Source organism: Elephantulus edwardii, unplaced genomic scaffold (assembly GCF_000299155.1).
Source record: "Elephantulus edwardii isolate Elephantulus edwardi_28Jun2011 unplaced genomic scaffold, EleEdw1.0 scaffold00056, whole genome shotgun sequence".
Lineage (NCBI taxonomy): Eukaryota > Metazoa > Chordata > Mammalia > Macroscelidea > Macroscelididae > Elephantulus > Elephantulus edwardii.
The window spans coordinates 7,294,528-7,313,802 of NW_006399806.1; the positions used below are offsets into that span (position 1 = coordinate 7,294,528).

At 38.7% G+C, this 19,275-nt stretch overlaps 1 protein-coding gene across 1 annotated transcript; it reads left to right on the top strand.

Moving 5' to 3' along the window:
* Positions 1–2,562: 2,562 nt before the first annotated feature.
* On the top strand, positions 2,563–13,464 carry MMP8 (matrix metallopeptidase 8 (neutrophil collagenase)). Its single transcript, XM_006887305.1, has 9 exons — positions 2,563–2,804; positions 4,766–4,914; positions 5,001–5,126; positions 7,147–7,308; positions 9,913–10,030; positions 11,059–11,192; positions 11,604–11,757; positions 12,964–13,070; positions 13,361–13,464. The coding sequence occupies exons 1-9, from the start codon at positions 2,629–2,631 to the stop codon at positions 13,462–13,464; spliced, it is 1,230 nt and encodes a 409-aa protein (XP_006887367.1). The 5' UTR covers positions 2,563–2,628.
* Positions 13,465–19,275: the final 5,811 nt, after the last annotated feature.

Genomic DNA, 19,275 nt, shown 5'->3' on the forward strand with positions numbered 1-19,275 from the left:
CCAAGACATACCTATTTGTTCTTTTGGTAGTCTATGGGACAGTCACTACTCTTCTGCAGCACATAACTCAAAGGCATCAATTCTTCTTCTGTCATTCTTATTCATTATTCAGCTCTCAGATACATAGCAAGTGATTAAAAACACCATGGACTAACAGGCACACCTTAGTCTTCAAATTTATATCATTGGTCTTTAGCATTTAGAAGTTCCTGACTACATACTTGCCAAATGCAATATGTCTCCTGATACCTTGACTGCTGGTACCAAGCATTTTTTGGAGGGATCGTGGGGGGCGGAGGGGTGGGGAGTAAAGAAGCAGTTTTGATCCAAGAAAGATTAACTCATTGATAGCTTCAATCCTTTCTCCATTTGTTATAATGTTGATTGTTGGTCCTGTGGTGAAGATTTTTATTTTCTTGATGTTAAGATGTAATCCATGCCTAAGACTACAGTGCTTGATCTTCTGAAGCAAACATTTCATATTCTCCTTACTTTCAGCAAAGTTATGTCATCTTTATGATGAGTCTTCATCCAATCCTGATGCCACATTCTTTTTCTTAGAGTACAACTTTTAAAATTATTTTCTCAGCATACAGATTGAATAGATGTGGAAAAAGAATGAAACCCTGACACCCACCCTTTCTGATTTTAAACTGTAGATTTTCCTCTTGCTCCACTCAGCAACACCTTCTTAGTCTAGGTATAGATTTCACGTTAGCATAGCTAAGTGTTGTAGGATTACCATTCTTCTCAATGTTAGCCATAAATTTTTAGGATACACACAGCCTTTGCATAGTTAATAAAACACAAATAGACATTCTTCTGCTATTCTTTCAGCTAGCATCCATCTGACATCAGTAATGCTATCCCTAGTTCCACTGCCTCTTCTAACCCCAACTTGAACTTCTCATAGTTTCCTGTCAATATACTATCCTAGTCATTTTTTTAAAATTATATTAAACAATACATATTGAATGTCAACATCAAGAAAACAAAGATTCTTACCACTGGGCCAATTGGCAGCATCATGATAGTGAAAATATTGAGATTGCTAACAGCTTCCGTTTACTTGGCTCCACAGTCAACACTCTTTGCACCAGCAGCCAGGAAATTAAAAGATATTGCATTGGGAAAGTCTACTGTCAGAGACCTCTCCAAAGTACTGAAGAGCAATGATATCCATCTGGAGACTAAGGTGCACCTGATTCAGGCCATGGTCTTTGCAACCACTTGCTATTCATCAGAGAGCTAGACAATGACTAAAGATGATAGAAGGAGAATTGATGCCTTTGAGCTGTGGTGTTGGAAAAGAGTATTGAATATACCATGGACTGCAAAGAGAACAAACAGGTTTGTCCCGGAGAGGATGAAAACAGACTGCTCCTTGAAAGCAAGGATTCCGAAGCTTCATCACTGAACATGTTGCAAAGAGGAATCAGTCCTTGGAGAGGGACGCTATGCGTGGGTGGGTGGGTGGAAGGACAGCACAGGAGAAGAAGATCCTGAATGAGATAGATTGATTCAGTTACTGGGGTAATGGTGGTGGGTGTGTCAGAGACAGTGAGATTAGCACAGAATAGAGCCGGGTTTAGTGTTATTGTACACAGGGTTGCTATGACTCACAGGCAACTTGATGGCATATAACAACAACAACAAAAATTATTTTGCTTGCAGACATTTTAATGATATTGTTCAATAATCTCCACTTCTGTTGGATCACCTTTCTTGGGTATGGGAACAAATGGTATACATAGGCTTACAAATAGAGCCAGAAATGCACAACCAGGGGAGGATAACATTGACAAGTGGCACCTTCTAAAAATTAAGTCCCTGTGTGCATAAAGAACTTTTTTTCAAAAGGTGAAAATAAAACCTACTGACTGGGAAAAAAATATTTGGAATGCCATCTCAGACAACGGTCTGTTTCATTCAAAAATTCATTGCCATTGAGTTGGGCTGACCCCTCAGTGAGTTTTCAAAGATTATTAATTGCATGGGAGGAGATTGCTCATCTTTTTCCCACAGATGGTGTGTTCCAGCTGCATGTTTTTAACTTGGCAGTGTATATGTTTACCCAGAATGCCACCAGAGTTCCCTATGGTAGCATTTATTTAGGAAATAAAAAGAAATAATCTAAATTCTTCACAAACTTTCATTAAAATCTCAATAAGGATCTAAAAAATAATCTACATAATATGTCAAGAGAAGTTAAGAAAAGCTGGTTCTAATTCTTCTTTTCTAAAAATAAGACCATCTCATTATTAGTCTGTATGTAGCAATTGTCTTCTATTTTTATTGTCTACATGTTTTTATGCGTGAACATTAACTAGAGTACTGAAGGGAATGGTTATCCTTTCGAGTAGATATTATTCTCTCATTGTCAACCCAGAAATTTATGTTTTTGTTTCTGTGACTATACCACATGGTTTGATCTCTGAAATAATTTCTTTTTCTTTTCTTTCAATAACTCTCTGAAATTACTTGGAAAGTAATGTAAAATGTCCAAAGAATTGAAGTTAATGTCATGACAGATACTTCTATGTGTTTGTCTTTGCCCAGAATTATCTAGAAAAATTCTACCAATTGCCCAAGACTCAAATTCTGTTTGAAAGGAAAAACGGCACTACCATGATTGTGGAAAAGCTTAAAGAAATGCAGCAGTTTTTTGGGTTGAAAGTAACAGGGAAGCCAGATGCTGAAACCCTGGAGATAATGGAAAAGCCTCGCTGTGGAGTGCCTGATAGTGGTGATTTTATGTTGACCCCAGGAAACCCCAAGTGGGAACACACGGACCTGACCTACAGGTGACATTTCTTGAGTTTCAGAATTCATTTAGTCAGCTAGTTCTTAAGATGTGCCAGCCACTATTCTAGGCCTAATGAGATATATCAACTTTGGTGAAGTTTAAGATCCTACTGACTTAGTATGAGAATAATATTGAGAAGTTTATGGAATATTTTTATCCCAAAGCCTGCCACATTTTGTCTTTCTTCATCAACAATCTAAAGATACCCATGTTGAAGTGAGATTGCCTTTTTAAGCACTTATTGTTGGTATGTGTCATCGAGTTGACTGTGACTCACAGTGCCCCAATAAACAACAGATATGAAGTTCTCTCTGTCTCGTGCCATCCTCATTATCTCAGATATACTTGAATCTGTTATTAGAAGCACTGTCTCAATCCATCTTGTTGAGTGTTTTCCTCTCTTTTGTTGCCCCTCTACCTTTCTTAGCATGATGTCCTTCTCCAAGGACTTCCTCTCCTAACAACATGCCCAAAGTATGTGAGACCATGTTTCACCAGGGTTGCCTCTAAGAAACACCCTGATCACACTTTCTCCAAGACAGACTTGTTTGTTCTTTTATCAATGTCCATGAGGTATTTAATACTTATCTCCAACACCACAACTCAAACACATCAATTCTTCTTCTACTATCATCCTTAGTCATTGACCAACTCTCAGTGCATATTAAGTAAATTAGAAGACCATGACTTGTATCAGAAGCACCTTAGTCCTTAAGCTGACACCCTTACTCTTTAGTACTTTGGTGAGATCCCTGACAGAAGATTTTTCCAATGTAACATGTATTTTGATTTCTTGACTACTAATACCAGAGATTTTGACTAGGGATCAAAGTAAGGTTAAATTATTGATAATTTTAATATTTTCTCCATGTATCTATAAATTGCCCGTAGGTCAGTGGTGAGGATTTTTTTTTATTTCTTTAAATTGAGATATAATCCATTTTGGAGTGGAGCACTCACTTAAAAACCCAAAAATTATTTAATCATCACTGTCAAGAACCTAGATCATAGTTGTTTATATATCTTGATGATAATAATAATGATCTGTGGTGGTTAATGTTATCAGCTAGACTTGGCTTTGTTTCCCCGTAGTTTAGTCAAACACTAGTCTAACTGCTGCCATGGGCCTTGAGTAGAGTAGATTACCTTATATAATATGATATAATTACCGTAAGCTAGTCTTGGAGAAAGTGCAACCAGGGTACTTTTTGAAGGCAAGGATGATAAAGCTTCATCCCACATATTTTGGGCATGTTGTCTGGAGGGTCAGTCATTGGGCAAGAACATCATACCTAAAAAGATGGAAAGTCAGTGTAAGAGAGGATGACTCTTAACAATATGGATTGACACAACAATTGTAACAATAGGTTCAAGTATAGCGGAGATAGTGAGGATGGAACACAATAGTACATATTTCAGTCATTCTTAGGGTCTTTATGTGTTATGGTCAACTTGATGGCATCTGATAACAACAGAAGTGCAATGCACTACAATCTCCTTCCATAATGTAATTCAACAAAATCATCACTGCACCGGAAAGGAAGTTTCTTCGAAGTGTTGTGCACACACAGACATAAATCAGCATTTGGCAGAATTTTCACTTTACTCCACTTTCCAAATTTTTAAAAACGTTTATGTTCCAAATACTGAGTTATACCTGTATTAAATCCACATAACACCTAATGGGAGAGGTGCTATTTTATTGTCTTTATTTTATGTACAAGGAAACTGAACCTTAAAGACATACAGTAACTTTTTTCAAAATCTTGGAATTGATAAGTTCAAACTTCAGACCTGAGCCCATGCCTGTCCTCAACCCAGAATCCTACATCCATTTTTTATATCGTCCCCACTGGCAGCACATCATGAATGCAAGCCCCTCCAAGACAGAACAAATCCATCTGTTGATAACCAGTCCTTTCAGACAATAATGACCTTTTCCCACACCTCATTTTGAAGGATTAGAAATTATCCCTCAAGCTTAGCAGAGTCTGATGTGGAAACAGCTATAAAAAAAGCCTTTCAAGTATGGAGTGGTGCGTCACCCCTGACCTTCACCAGGATCTTCAAAGAAAAGGCAGACATCGAGATTGGTTTCGTCATGAGAGGTACTCTCAAAGCAATCACCCAAATTTCACTTTTCATGGCTAACCTAAGAATCAGCAAGAACATGAGGTGAACTGTTCTCTTTCAGATCATGGAGACAACTCTCCATTTGATGGACCCAATGGCATCCTTGCTCATGCCTTTCAACCGGGACAAGGTATCGGAGGGGATGCTCATTTTGATGAGGAAGAAACATGGACTACAACTTCTCAAAGTAAGTTAGCAAAGACTCTGTCCACATGTAGCTTTTCAAGGAACCTTTTCTATGCTGTAGTCATTGCCCACATCCAAATAATTGTAATATTTAAACTGACCAATGAAAATTTTGGCTACTTTAAGAGATCAAGTTAATTTAGTTTAAATAGCCCGAAACTATTTATTGACATTATTTTCTATGGCGAGCATAAGTAAATTCCCATCTGGACATTATTTTCAAAGATAAGGTTTTATTGAATTAAGTTCACACTCATTTGTATCCATCTAGTCCATGGCTGCTTTCAGTCCATAGAATTGAATAGTTGTGGCAGAGACCACATAACCTACAAAAGCTAAGATATTTTCTACCACCGGACCAATCGATAGCATCAGGATGGATGGTGAAGAGATTGACAGTGTTCACAGCTTCAGTTTGCTCGGCTCCACGGTCAACACTCTTGGCACCAGCAGCCAGGAAATCAAAAAACGTATTGCATTGGGAAAGTCCGCAGTTAGGGACCTCTCCAAAGTACTGAAGAGCAACGGTGTCTCTCTGGAGACTAAGGTCCACCTGATACAGGCCATGGTTTTTGCAATCACTTGTTATGCATCAGAGAGTTGGACAATGACTAGGGAGGATAGAAGGAGAATTGACGCCTTTGAGCAGCTGTGGTGCTGGAGAAGAGTATTGAATGTACCATGGACTGCCAAGAAAACAAACTGATTCATCGTAGACAGGGTTAAACCAGGCTGCTCCTTGGAGGCAAGGATTCTGGGGCTTCGCCTGACATACTTTGGACATGTTGTAAGGAGAGACAGGTCTTTAGAGAGGGACATCATGCTGGGTAGAGTGGAGGGACAGCGCAGGAGGGGAAGACCCTCTATGACGTGGATTGATTCAGTGACTGGGGTAATCGGGATGGGTGTGTCAGAGGCAATGAGATTGGCACAGGATAGAGCAGGGTTTAGGGCTGTTGTACATAGGGTCGCTATGAGTCGCAAACGACTCGACGTCACATAACAACAACAACAACAACCTTCATTAAATTTTAAAATCTCAAAACAAAGATAAGCTTTTCATATTTTGAAATGTAAAGTTTCGGAAAGCGTTCTTTTTAAAAAAAAATCAGGAATGACTGAGTTTGTTTATAAAAATTGCCCTACTGGCATAGTCTTTGGACAGGTGCACGGCTGACCCAGAGGTGGTGCCCTTCTTGTGGTTTGAATCCACCCGTTATATCTCAGAAGAGAACTGCGAAGCCTCCTAGCATATGATTCACAGCCTCCAAAAATCTGTTGTAGTGTCAGTTATGAGCTGGTTCCAACTGGACAAAAAGGAGAGTTCAAGTATTTATAAAAGAGTAGACACCTTTTCCATCTTGTTATTATATTTTCCAAAGCTCCTTTTCAGTGATATGTTTCCACATTGCCAACCACTTCCTTCAGGAGAAGGAGCATAATAAAAAAGATGGGTAAGAGAGCAATAAGGGGTTTCTCCCTTTCCTAAAACTGTCTGGAGAGCTCACTAACAGTGAAGACCTAGTGCTAGGATTTGGGTGATCAGGGGAGATCCAAAATGAGTCCACCAAACATCCGGGTCTCCACTGCCCAGCTGGCTTGCCTTCTAAACTATTCACTGAGACTGTGGGCCTGAGAGGCTGAAGGAGATTTGGTGTAGGAGCACAAGAGAAGTAGAGCTCGGAAGCACACGTGTGACTTGTGATAATTAACTACTAACAAGAGATTTGACTATCATTTCTCTGACTTTGAGGTCCAAAGCCATAAAATGTGGAGATTGAATTATTGCAGCTTTCCTTGGTCCTTAGATTTGATCAGAATCTTATACGCACCAAACCTCAGCCTGGGACTCTGAGCTTGATTCCCCTCAATCTCCTTTTCTTTGTGTACTTGAAAGGAATGTGGGAAAGATGGAATTGGGAGAATTGTTCTTCCAGGCAGTTTTGAGTTGAAAGCTACTTTCTTTGAGATTATATTTCCATTGCCCATAGAACCACTCACCATGCCCAATTTCATTTCAGATTACAACTTGTTTCTTGTTGCTGCTCATGAATTTGGCCATTCGTTGGGGCTCTCCCATTCTTCTGATGCTGGTGCCTTGATGTATCCCACCTATGCTTTCTCAGATCCCAGCACATACTTGCTCCCTCAAGATGATATCAATGGCATCCAGGCCATCTACGGTAAGGTCACCTGAGGAACACAACTTAATGCTCAGTGGGAGCTGGGAATAGACCTCAACTCAGGATCTGAGCATCTCTCACTCTGCACTTCTGTTATATGTCCTTTGCTGAAAAATTTCAACCAGACTGATGAAAGTTACCTGTAGCTAACACAACACTAAGGAAAGGGGCTTGGAAATGTTGAGCTCAGCCCCCATTGCTGCTTTGAAGAAAATGGTAGGAATAAATGCACCGCAATCATCCCTAATAGTTGTCTCTAGAAGGCAGTAGTTTGATTTGAGGTTCTACCCTCACTCCACTCCTCTTTGTTTTCCAAGTTTTATAGATTAAACAGAAAACAAATCTATAGCTGTCTCTTCTGATACTATTCTGACCCTCAGTATATTTTTCTCCTTGAAAATCTCACATAGCTCTACAACAGGACATGTGGATGTTCCCTTCAGTATAGTTTATGGTGAAGGGAGTTGGAAGGACACTGAAGGTCTAACATGAAGAGAGCATGCAGATAAAATGGAATAGATGCAGACCCTGGAGTATTGTGTAGTTGTCAGAAGCAGTGAACCAGATGTGTTTATGGCAATGAACAGATGACTCTTTCAAACATTGTGCTTAGTTAAAAAGAAACAAAATGATACATATTATACACTATGTAAATTGTATTACATAGCTATGTAGGTTTATAAAAATTTTAAAAATAGATAAGCAAAACATAGTCTTTTCAAGAATATATACTAAAGATGTACGTACACCCATGTTTATTGCTGCATTCTTCACAATAGTAAAAAGAAGGAAGTGATCTAAGTGCCCACGAACAAAGGAATGGCTAGAACAGCTGTGGGACATTCACACAATCGAATACTATGCAGCACTGAAAACCAATGAAATAGTAAAACGTGACACAACATTGGGGGGCCTGGAGGACATTATGCTAAGTGAAATATCTCAGTCACAAAAGGACAAATACTGCATATCACTACTGCTATAAAATAGGAGAGACATGAGGTGGGATTGGGAAGGCAAGGGGGAAAGAGTGGTTAAAGAACACGGCATTAGATGATAGGAATAACTGTCCAAAAGGAATATACGTTATACGTTATATGTGTGAGAATATCTGGAACAAGGTGGGCTGGAAAAGGGGTGGGGAAATAGGCAAAAAATTGTCTGTGGAGACAAGAAGGGAATAGAAGCAGAAAATGGGGAGTAAAGGGAACATCTGTTTTTAAGCATGTGACTGGTGCTTCTAAGAGGGTTTTAGCACTTTGGGCTGTGTTGTACTGCCTGGGTCCAACCACCACATCTCTCCATCTTGTCCTCCTCACTCCAATTCTTTGTAAGAAAGAAAAGAGAACAAGGAAGAGTGTTCGTTGGTTGGTTGGTTGGTTGGTTGGTTGGTTGGTTGGTTGGTTGCTATTAAGAGTAGTTTTGACTCAGAGCAACTCTAAGTGACAGAGTGGAGCAGCCCCATAGAGATTTCTAGGCAGCCCTTTTACAGCAGTCACCAGATTTTTTTTTTCTCTCATGAATCTGCTGGGTGAGTTTGAATGCCCATCATTCAGCTTAGTGTTCAGTTAGTTAGAGTGGAGTGGAGTGGAGTGGAGTGGAGTGGAGTGGAGAAAACCACTCTCTAATCTGATGGGGTCACTCACTCACTCATTGTCATCAAGTTGAAACTGACTTAAATCTGACCCTCTAGTGGGTTTTCAAAGGCTGCAGACCTCACAGGAGGAGACTGCCCAGCTTTTCCCCTCAGACCAACTGGTGCTGCCTGACTACAAGAATACCACAACCATGGAATTTCTTCCATGAATATAAAAGTATTGCAAACCTCCTTATTTTGCTTACCAATACTTTTAAAAATTCTCTTAATTAGTACCATAGCCCTTAAGTCTACAAAATGAGTAAAGCAAAAATGTTGTTGTTGTTAAGTGCCATCGAGTCGCAGGTGACTCATAGCGACCCTATGAATGAAAGTCCTGGACACCTCCTCTGTAACCGTCATCCTTTCTCCAGGTTCATAGGGTTTCCAGAGGCAAGCTGTTGTGGAAGTGGATGCCACTACTGCTTTCAAGCTTGCTTTAATCAGGGAGCTTCACCAAATACTGTCCACCATGGGTAACCATTCAAACAAAAATACTTTAAAAATATATATATATGACTAAAACTCAATTTAGATTTACACTGTGGTATAAGATTGATAACTGGATCTTTCCCAGTTTGGGAAGCGAGGAGGAGTTAATTATTACTGAGTGAAACCAAGGGGGGAAGAGGGAAACGATGAGAACGATGAGAAAGAGATGCAGGGAAGTAGGATATTCCTTTTCCACAAAGAATGGAATTAAAATTCAATTTATTCACAACTTAACCTGAAACTGACTCTGAAGATCATCATTCTTCTTAATAAAAATAGATTCTTAAAAAAAAAAAACATAAGAAGGCCAAATCTATAGTTATTTTAATACCTGTTGGGATAGTCTGACATTTCTCTTCACATAAAAATCCTGCATCTTCCTGAAAAGTATCTGTAGTACCATAGTAGGCATGCTTAACTTTGCTTTTAAAAAGCCGTACTATGTTTTGTTTGTTTGTTGTTTTTTTTTCAACCAGGGCCTTCAAGCAACCCTATTAAACCCACCGGGCCAAGCACTCCCACAGCCTGTGACCCCAAATTAACATTTGATGCTGTCACTACACTCCGAGGAGAAATATTCTTCTTTAAAGACAAGTAAATGATTGAATTCTCATTTTTACTTCCCTTACTGGCGTAATTTAAAATTGGCTTATAATTAAGTCACACGTTTCCCAATTTGTCTATTGACTTTGACACATACTCATTTCACTGGATTTTTAGTGTTCTCTGGAGAATTAAAACAAAATATATTGGGAGTGAATAAAAAGATTGATTAATAAAATTGATAGTTTTTGGAGTAACGTAAATAGACATGGACTGTGTCTGTTTGAAAACTCCATAGCTGGATTTACCTAACACTAAACCAGCATTCAATTCTACTCAAAATTAATCTAGTGATTGTTTCTATAGTGTAGTGGTTATCACATTTTCCTAACACAATCAATCTAGTAAATTGGAGCCTTCACTGGCTATGGGGCCTCTCTAACTGCCTGGGATGTTCATGCTTCCTTGCACTATTTTGTGATGATGAAGTTAAAAACTGGCCTCCTGGTGTTACAAACATTAAAGCATTTACCTTAAAACCTAAAGGATGATGTGAACCCAAGCAAGAGGTACATTAAAAGAAAGGCATCTCTTCCGGAGACCACAGTCCTGAAACCCCTAAAGCACAGTTTGACCCTGCAACACATGGGTCTGCCAAGAGTTAAAATCAATTTTATGAAAACTAGTTTAGGAATCTTGTTCATTCATTTGTTGATTTGTTTTTGTAATCAGAGATTTAGTCTGTTTGCTGTTGCCAGCTGTTGATGGCTATATAGTTTATCTGTTTTTGGAAACAATAATGAACAACACTAATGAGGAAGGGACAGTGCAAAATGGAATAAAATAACACTACGCTTGTGGACAACTCTGAGGACTATTAAGTGCTCAACAAGTACATGATACCAGCATCAACTCTGTCAGATATATGGGCATTGGGCTGGGAATTTTGTTAATTATTATGTTATATTCTCCCAGAAATCTTACGACATGTCATTACCATCTAAAACTTACAGAAACTAGCTATTAAACAGAGGGGTTTGGGGTGGTGTAATTCTTTTCCCCTCTTCATGCTTTTTTAGATACTTCTGGAGGAGGCATCCTCAGCTACGAAGTGTCCAACTAAACTTCATCTCTCTGTTCTGGCCATTCCTGGCGAACGGAATACAGGCTGCTTATGAGGACTTTGATAGGGATCTAGTTTTCTTATTTAAAGGTAATTGTCCATTTCTTTGACCCTACCCGCTTCTGTACCATAATGCTCTGTAATCATGTCAAGTCAAGTACCTTCTTCAAACCTCGGTTTTCTTGTTCAAGGAATGAGCAGATCACACTAGGCAATCCTTAGTGCTTCTCCACATCCACATAGATATAATATTTTAAGATCTCTTCAAGTTTCAATTTAGCCTCTATATGGAAGTCATGTGAGAAGAAACATCCTTGAATATCAGGCTAAAACATTTTCATTTCTGGCATATCATAGGCCCTTAGTCTTAATTTTATCGTCTTTCTCATTTCAAGACTATTTGTTCTGTAATGTGTTTAATTGTTATGCTGTTTTGGTATAAGTGGTGTGTATTATTCTGTACAAACAGAAGAACTCTATCTAACATTTAACTTGAACCAGGAAACCAATACTGGGCTCTGAATGGCTATGATATCCAGAAAGGCTACCCCAGGCACATATCAGAGTATGGCTTCCCCACCAGCATCCAAGCTATCGATGCCGCTGTTTTCTACAGGGGGAAAATACACTTCTTTGTAAACAATCAGTTCTGGAGGTAAGACACATTTGGTTTTTCTCAACAAAAGTTGAAATCTGTGTTTCTTTACCTTCTCTACAAACTACTAAAGATAATAGAAAATCAGCTATCTGAAGATTATAAACGTCTAGGTGGTCTTTGAAAAAACTTAACTCACTGCCATCGAGTGGCTTCCAACTCATAGTGGACTTACATGAGGGCTCTGATGCTGCACAGCTTTACAGAAGAAGGGTGCTCATCCTTCTTCCAAAGAGCAAGAGCTAAACATTTAACACAGTACATCAGGGCTCCTTTATCAAGTGTTGTTGTTGTTGTTGTTGTTGTTGTGTGCCTTGTAGTGGGAGCCCATACATAGGTGACCCTCCAGCAAGTTTTCAGAGGCAGTTAACCGCACAGAAAGAGACTGCCCATCCTTCTCCCTCAGAGGAGCTGGTGAATTCAAACAGCATGAATTTGGGATTGCAGTGCTCGTTTTTACCCCTAAATCACTAGACAGAGTTTAGTCAAAGAATATTTTTTAAAAAAATATATTGTGATTGTTAGTCTTTTGCTGTTGCAAATTTCATTTTCATTAATATAAATGCTTAGTGGCACAGGGGGTTCTATGCCAAGGACAAAGCAAACCTTAAAAGAAACACTAGGGTAGGTAGGAAGAGAAAAAGGAGGCTGAGTCTCTTTTCTGAGTTAAATTCTAACACTCAGATATAATGGCTACCCAGTCTGGTGCTCAAGTTGGATTTATTTTCATTTATACATCCAGACAAGTTATATCAATTAAGTACAACTCTTAGCAACTATAAGTTCTTAATTTAAAGCTACTGCATCAATTTGTAACCATTTTTAAACCACTCAACAGTCACTCAGTCAGTTCTGAATTGTGGTGACCTTCCACTGGGTTTGCAAGGCTGTAAATCTTTATGGTAGGGGGCTGCCTATCTTTCTTCCTCCAAATAGCTGGTGGATTCAAACCACCACCAACAATCCAACACATAATGCATTATGTCACCATTGCTCCTTAATAACATTCATCTTTTCAAAATGTGCATTTACACTTGAGAGAAGGTAGCCATTCTTAATATTTGTAAAGAGAACAGTGTGAAGACTGGTTGAGAAAATATATATGAAAGAACTTTTAAAGAATGTGCAATTTAAAGAAAACTGCTTTCATGATATATTATACTTGTTTTTAAGATATACTTTAAGTGTGCAATGTTTTTTCCTCAGATATGATAGTGAAAGACAATTCATGGAACCAGGTTATCCCAAAAGTACAGCAAGTACTTTTCACGGAATAGAAAGTAGTAAAGTGGATGCTGTTTTCCATCAAGATCGTAAGTAGAAAAAAAATAATAACTATTTAAGATTTCTTTATTTTCTTTTATTTTATTTTTTTAATAATTTTAATGAACATCTACAGAGAATCTGGATCTCCATCCACCCACTGCTGCACTTCTCTCCCCGCCCAGCCCTCTCCCCCGGCCCCCCAGTTCGCTTTAAGATTTCTTTTAATAATATATTCCAATAGGATATTACATTAAGACAAGAGAGGTTTTCAATTGAAAATATCTGAAATTTTATATCTGTAGACTAATTCGATGAATTTTCTCTTTTTAAAAAATAGATGTCTTCATTTTCTTCAGTGGGTCAAGATATTATGCCTTTGATCTCAACACTCGTAGAGTTATCAGAGTTGGCAGAAGCAATAAGTGGCTGAACTGTAGATAAGGTTTAAGCAAATTAAATGTGTTTGAATGCATTTTCTAAATGTTATTAGTAGGCAAATGAATTTTCATATTCATCGCATAATTTTCTGTTTATATTTTCTCAACAATAAGTAGCACTGTTGTTTATCATCACTGTATTCATTGGGATGGAACTCAATGAAATCCATTTGGAAAACTGTACTGAATCACTTCTTACATAACCCATCTTGGGTTAGTGAACCTATCACAATAAAACCACAAAAGAGTAAACCTTCCTTTTTAAACCTCAATGTTCACTATTTCATTCCTTGCTTATTTGACTTCTAAAATGCTCCTATGTCCCTAAGTTTCCTTAAGTATTTCTTAAGTATATCCACTAAACAATTTAACATAAGATTTAAATTAGATTACAAACAATGTAGATAGTGCACCCTCATGAAAGATCTGGTGACTTGTTTCTACAAAGACAAACAAAACTCACCTCACTGTCATCCAGTTAATTCTGTCTCATAGCAATACTCTAGGACAGAGGAAAGTTGCTGCCTTTACTCTGGTTTTCAAGCCTGTAATCTTTATTATAACCTTCAATATAGATCATATTTCAACATCAAGAAAAAGAAACTTCACTACTGGGTGAGTAGACGACATCATAATTGTTGTTGCTATGTGCTGTCGAGTCGCTTGTGACTCATAGTGAACCTATGTACAACAGCCCTAAACCCTGCTCTGTCCTGTGCCAATCTCACTGTCTCTGACACTCCCACCCCAATTACCCAATCACTGAATCAATCCACCTCATAGAGTGTCTTCCCCTATTGTGCTGTCCCTCCAACCTCCCAAGCATGATGTCCTTCTCAAAGGACCAGTCCCTCCTTGCAAATGTCCAAAGTATATCAGCTGAAGCTTCAGAATCCTTGTCTCCAAGGAGCAGCCTGATTTAACCCTCTCCAGGTCAAACATGTTTGTTTTCTTTGGAGTCCATGATACATTCCATACTCTTCCTCCACACCACAGCTCAAAGGCTATCCTCCCTAGTCATTGTTCAGCTCTCTGATGCATAGCAAGTGATTGAAAAGACTATGGCCTGTAACAGGAGCACCTTAGTCTCCAGAGTGATACCATTGCTCTTTAGTACTTTGGAGAGGTCCCTAACAGCAGACTTTCCCATTGCAATATTTCTTTTAATTTCTTGGCAGCTAGTGCCAAGTGTCGATTTTGGAGCCAAGAAAACTAAAACTGTGAACAATCTCAATCTCTTCACCATACACCCTGATGCTGCTAATTGGCCCAGTGATGAGAATCTTTATCTTCTTGATATTGAGCCTTAATCCATATTGAAGGCAGCAGTCCTTAACCCTCTGCAGCAAGTACTTCAGGTCTTCCTCAGTTTCAGTAAGCAGGGTTGTGTCATTGTTGATGAATCGTCCACCAATCCTGATGCCACACTTCTCCTCATACAGTCCAGCCTTTCAGATAATCTGTTCTACATACAGATTGAAAAGGTGTGGAGATAGGACACATCCCTGGCTTACACTCTTCCCAATTTTGAACCATGCAGTGTTTGCTTGTTCTGTTCTGACGACTGCCTCCTGGTCAAGTATGGGTTTCACATTAGCATGATCAAGTGTTCTGGGATTCCCATTCTTCTCAGAGTCAGCCACAATTTGTTAAGATCCACACAGTCAAACTCCTTTACACAATCAATGAAACAGAGGTAGACATTCCTCTGATATTCCCTGCTTTCAGCTAAGATCCATCTAATATTAGCTACAATATCCCTAGTACCACGACCCCTTCTAACATCATAATAGATGGAGAAAATATTGGCATTGTCAACTATTTCATTTTGCTTGAATCCACAGTCAACACACATCCATGGTAAGAGCAGTTAAAAAATCAAAAGATGTGCTGCACTGGACAAATCTGCTGTCACGAACCCCTCCAAAGTGCTAAAGAACAACTATATCAGTTTAAAAATTAAGGTGTGTTAAGGTGTATCTGACCAAAGCCATGGTTCTGTGCATCTGAAATCTTGACAATGAACAAGAAAGATAGTTAAAGAGTTGATGCCTTTGAATTGTGGTATTGGTGAAAAGTGTTGAATAACTATCCCAAGGATTAAAGAAAGAACAAATCTATCTTGGACGAAGTGCAACCAGAGTACCTTAGAAGCAAAGACAGTGAAATTTCATCTCACAGACTTTGGGCATGTTGCTCAAGAGTTGCCAATCCTTGGAAAAAGACATCATGCTGGGAAAGGTAGGAGGTTTCGAGAGAGGAAGACTGTCAGTGAGATGGATTGACAGTGATTACAACAATCGGTTTGAGTGTGGCAAAGATTGTGATGAAGGCACAAGATAAGGGAAGGGTAAGCTCTGTTGTTCACAGGGGCATTATAAGTTACAGTCGACTCAATGGCACCTAAAATAAAAATCTTTACGGGTACAGACCTCTTAAAGTTAAACAACAAAATAGGTGAAAGCTTCAAATCACTGACCTTTTAGTTAACAGCCCAGTTATTTATCATCCCACTATGAAGACTCATTTTCTATAAAGAGAATAGCCTGGGGAATCCTATAAAGCCGTTGTACTATGTCCTCCACAGCAAGGTGTGCTGCTAACTCAAAAGTTGTGCATCTCTAGTGATTCTAATCCACCAGTTGCTTTGAGGAAAGTAGTCTGTTTCCTCTCATGACTCTTTACAGCTTTGGACATCCAATGGAGGGTATCAATGAATCAGAATCAACTCAACAGCAGTGAGTGAGACCAAAGTGAATTTCCAAGGAACCCTAGTGGCAGAGTGCATAATGAAAGTGTCAGGCTTCTAATCAAAACAAATTGATGGCATTTCAAATCCCCTCGCATAAAATGAGCAATCTCCTTCCATAAAGAAATTACTTCCACTCTTGCTTTCCTCATCTCTCTCTCTGGATTCCAGGTAACTGGCTACTTCAATCTGTTCCTCACTTATCTCTAGATGAGGCTTTTATCTACTTAAAAATAAATGAGATTTGTTACACCAACATGACAGTTCTGGAAATAAAATTCAATAAATCTCATTGAACTGAACAGTATGAAGACATATATTTCTTAGTGGTGTCTTTCTGCTAACAAACTGTAGATGTAGACCTACAATATCTAGTTCAGATATTAAAAAGGTCATATTTGCAGTTAATATATATGCCGTTTCTTCTACAAACATTTGTATTTTATAAAATATATTTCTCCTGGTGCGTTCTGTTTTCTGTCTCATTAAAATGTCTTTAGATTCCACAAATAACTGAGTATAACTTGCTGCTTATTCTGGTTCAAAACTAATTTGGTAAATGAATTTGAAATAAAGATTTACTTTTGAAATTATACGCTGTTTTGTGATGTACTTGAAATTTTTTTAAATACTATATGTTGTTGTTTGTTGTTATGTGCTATCAAGTCGCTTGCAACTCATAGCGACACTATGTACAAGAGCTCTAAATGCCATTCTATCCTGTGCCAACCTAGCCATCTCAAACACACTCATTCCTACCACTCCAGTCACAGGATTGATCCATCTCATCAAAGGTCTTCCTCTCCTTCACTGTCCCTCCACGCTGCCAAATATGTCCCTCTCCAAGGACTGATCCCTCCTTACAACATGCCCAAAGTATGTCAGATGAAACTTCAGAATTCTTAACTCCAAGGAGCATTCCAGCTTCACCCTCTCCAGGACAAGCCTGTTTGTTCTCCTAGCAGTCCATAGTATATTCAACACTCTTCTCTAGCACCACAGCTCAAAGGCATCAATTCTCTTTCTATAACCCCTATTCACTGTCCAACTCTCTGATGCATAGCACATAATTGCAAAGACTATAGCCAGGATCAGGTGCCTTGTGTCATTGCTCTTCAGTACCCTTGAGAGGACCCTCACAGCTGACTTTCCCAATGCAATTCACCTCCTGATTTCCTGGTTGCTGTTACCAAAAGTGTTGACTATGGAGCCAAGTAAACTAAAACTGTTAACTACCTCAATCTCTTCACCATCCATACTGATGCTGCCAATTGGCCCAGTGGTGAGGATCTTTGTTTTCTTAATGTTGAGCTTCAATCCATACAGGAGGCTGCAGTCCTTGATCTTCTGCAGCAAGCGCTTCAGGTCCTCCTCAGTTTTAGCAAGCAGGGTTGTGTCATCTGCACAACGCAGGTGTTGATGAATCTTCCACCAATCCTGATGCCACATTCCTCCTCGTACACCCCAGAGTCTCGGATAATCTGTTCTCCATACAGATTGAAAAGGTATGGAGACAGAATACATCTCTGACGGACCGCCTTCTTGATTTTGAACCATGTAGTGTCTCCTTGCTCTGTTCTGATGACTGCCTCTTGGTCCAAGTATAGGTTTCACATTAGCACAATCGAATGTTCTGGGATTCCAATTCTTCTTAGAGTCAGCCACTGCTTGTTGTGATCCACACAGTCAAAAGCCTCTGCATAGTCAATGAAGCACAGATAGACATTCTTTTGGTATTCTTTGCTTTCTGCCAAGATCCATCTAACATTAGCTATAATATCCATAGTACCACGACCTCTTCTAAATGCAGCCTGCACATCTGGCAGTTCTCTGTTGACATATTGTTCCAAACGTTTTTGGATAATTTTCAGAATAATGATTGCATGTGATATTAATGATATTGTTCGATAATATCCAATATATTCAGATAACAATAAACCTTGAAATATTGTTTACTTGCTTATGAATTATTTTGTCACTATATAATAGCCTCCAAAATGTTTCTTGGATTTACCATGACATTATGTTCAACTAACTTCGTTTATAAAATGAGTAAACAGAAATTAGTGTTTACTATCATTAAATTCACTCATTTAGTCAACATGAAATAATCACTTACATCCATTAATTTCAAGTGCTACATAATTAGCATGTGTTTTCTAAAACTCCTTGCAAGTTTAGGCTTTTAACAGTTACAAAAGTGGAAGACTCACTTCTCAGAATACCTGTTAGTTATGCTATCAGAGATTTTTAGCCCAGACCTCATTTACAGTTGTTTTAGATGATAACTGAGCTCATATTCATTCTTCAACTGTATCTGACAAAGATGTAGAAAATTATCTGCAATATGAAGTATAACGAGGAATTAAAAACTGAATTATTCCTTTTTTAATTCTCTTCTTGAAAATATGGTATTTTCTGGCTGTCATATTGAAGTTTTATGTGATTGGAAGAGATGTAAGAATCTAAGCTTAGAACTTAAAGTCATGTGATTACTGTCCTTCTTATATTTTCTTTGAAAGTAGAGCTCAAGACATGAAGACCTTGAGGCAATTGTTTTATTCTGAATCTGAGCCCAGCAAACAAAGTAACAAACACTGGGAAACAGAGACAGAGCTTCAAACTAGTTTCAACTGGTTTAGTCATGGTCGATGAAGTGAAACCTAAACAAAACTTTCAAAAATTTAGGTGATCCATAATACAATGTGAACAGGAAAAAGTAAGCATCAAATCCCTGGAATGGGAGACTCAAAAGAGACGTAATACCTTTCAGGAATCTGACAGGTGATACTGGATTATTGCCAGGAGTGTGGACAGTGACACACAGCTCAAAGTGGTGTGGTTGGCTGCCATCTTTGAGCTGGGTACCCCTGTTTCAAACTCAGTCATTTAAGAGATTTCGTTGCTCTGCAGTGTGCATGTCATCTTTGTTTTCTAAGAGGGAAATGAAATATCTAATAAAGCTTCCACTCTTATTTTCCACCCTGGTTAGTGTTCTGGTTCATTTATGTTAGTTGTGAATGCTATTGCACGTAACTATCCTAAGCTGATTTTTTTTTCCAAGCT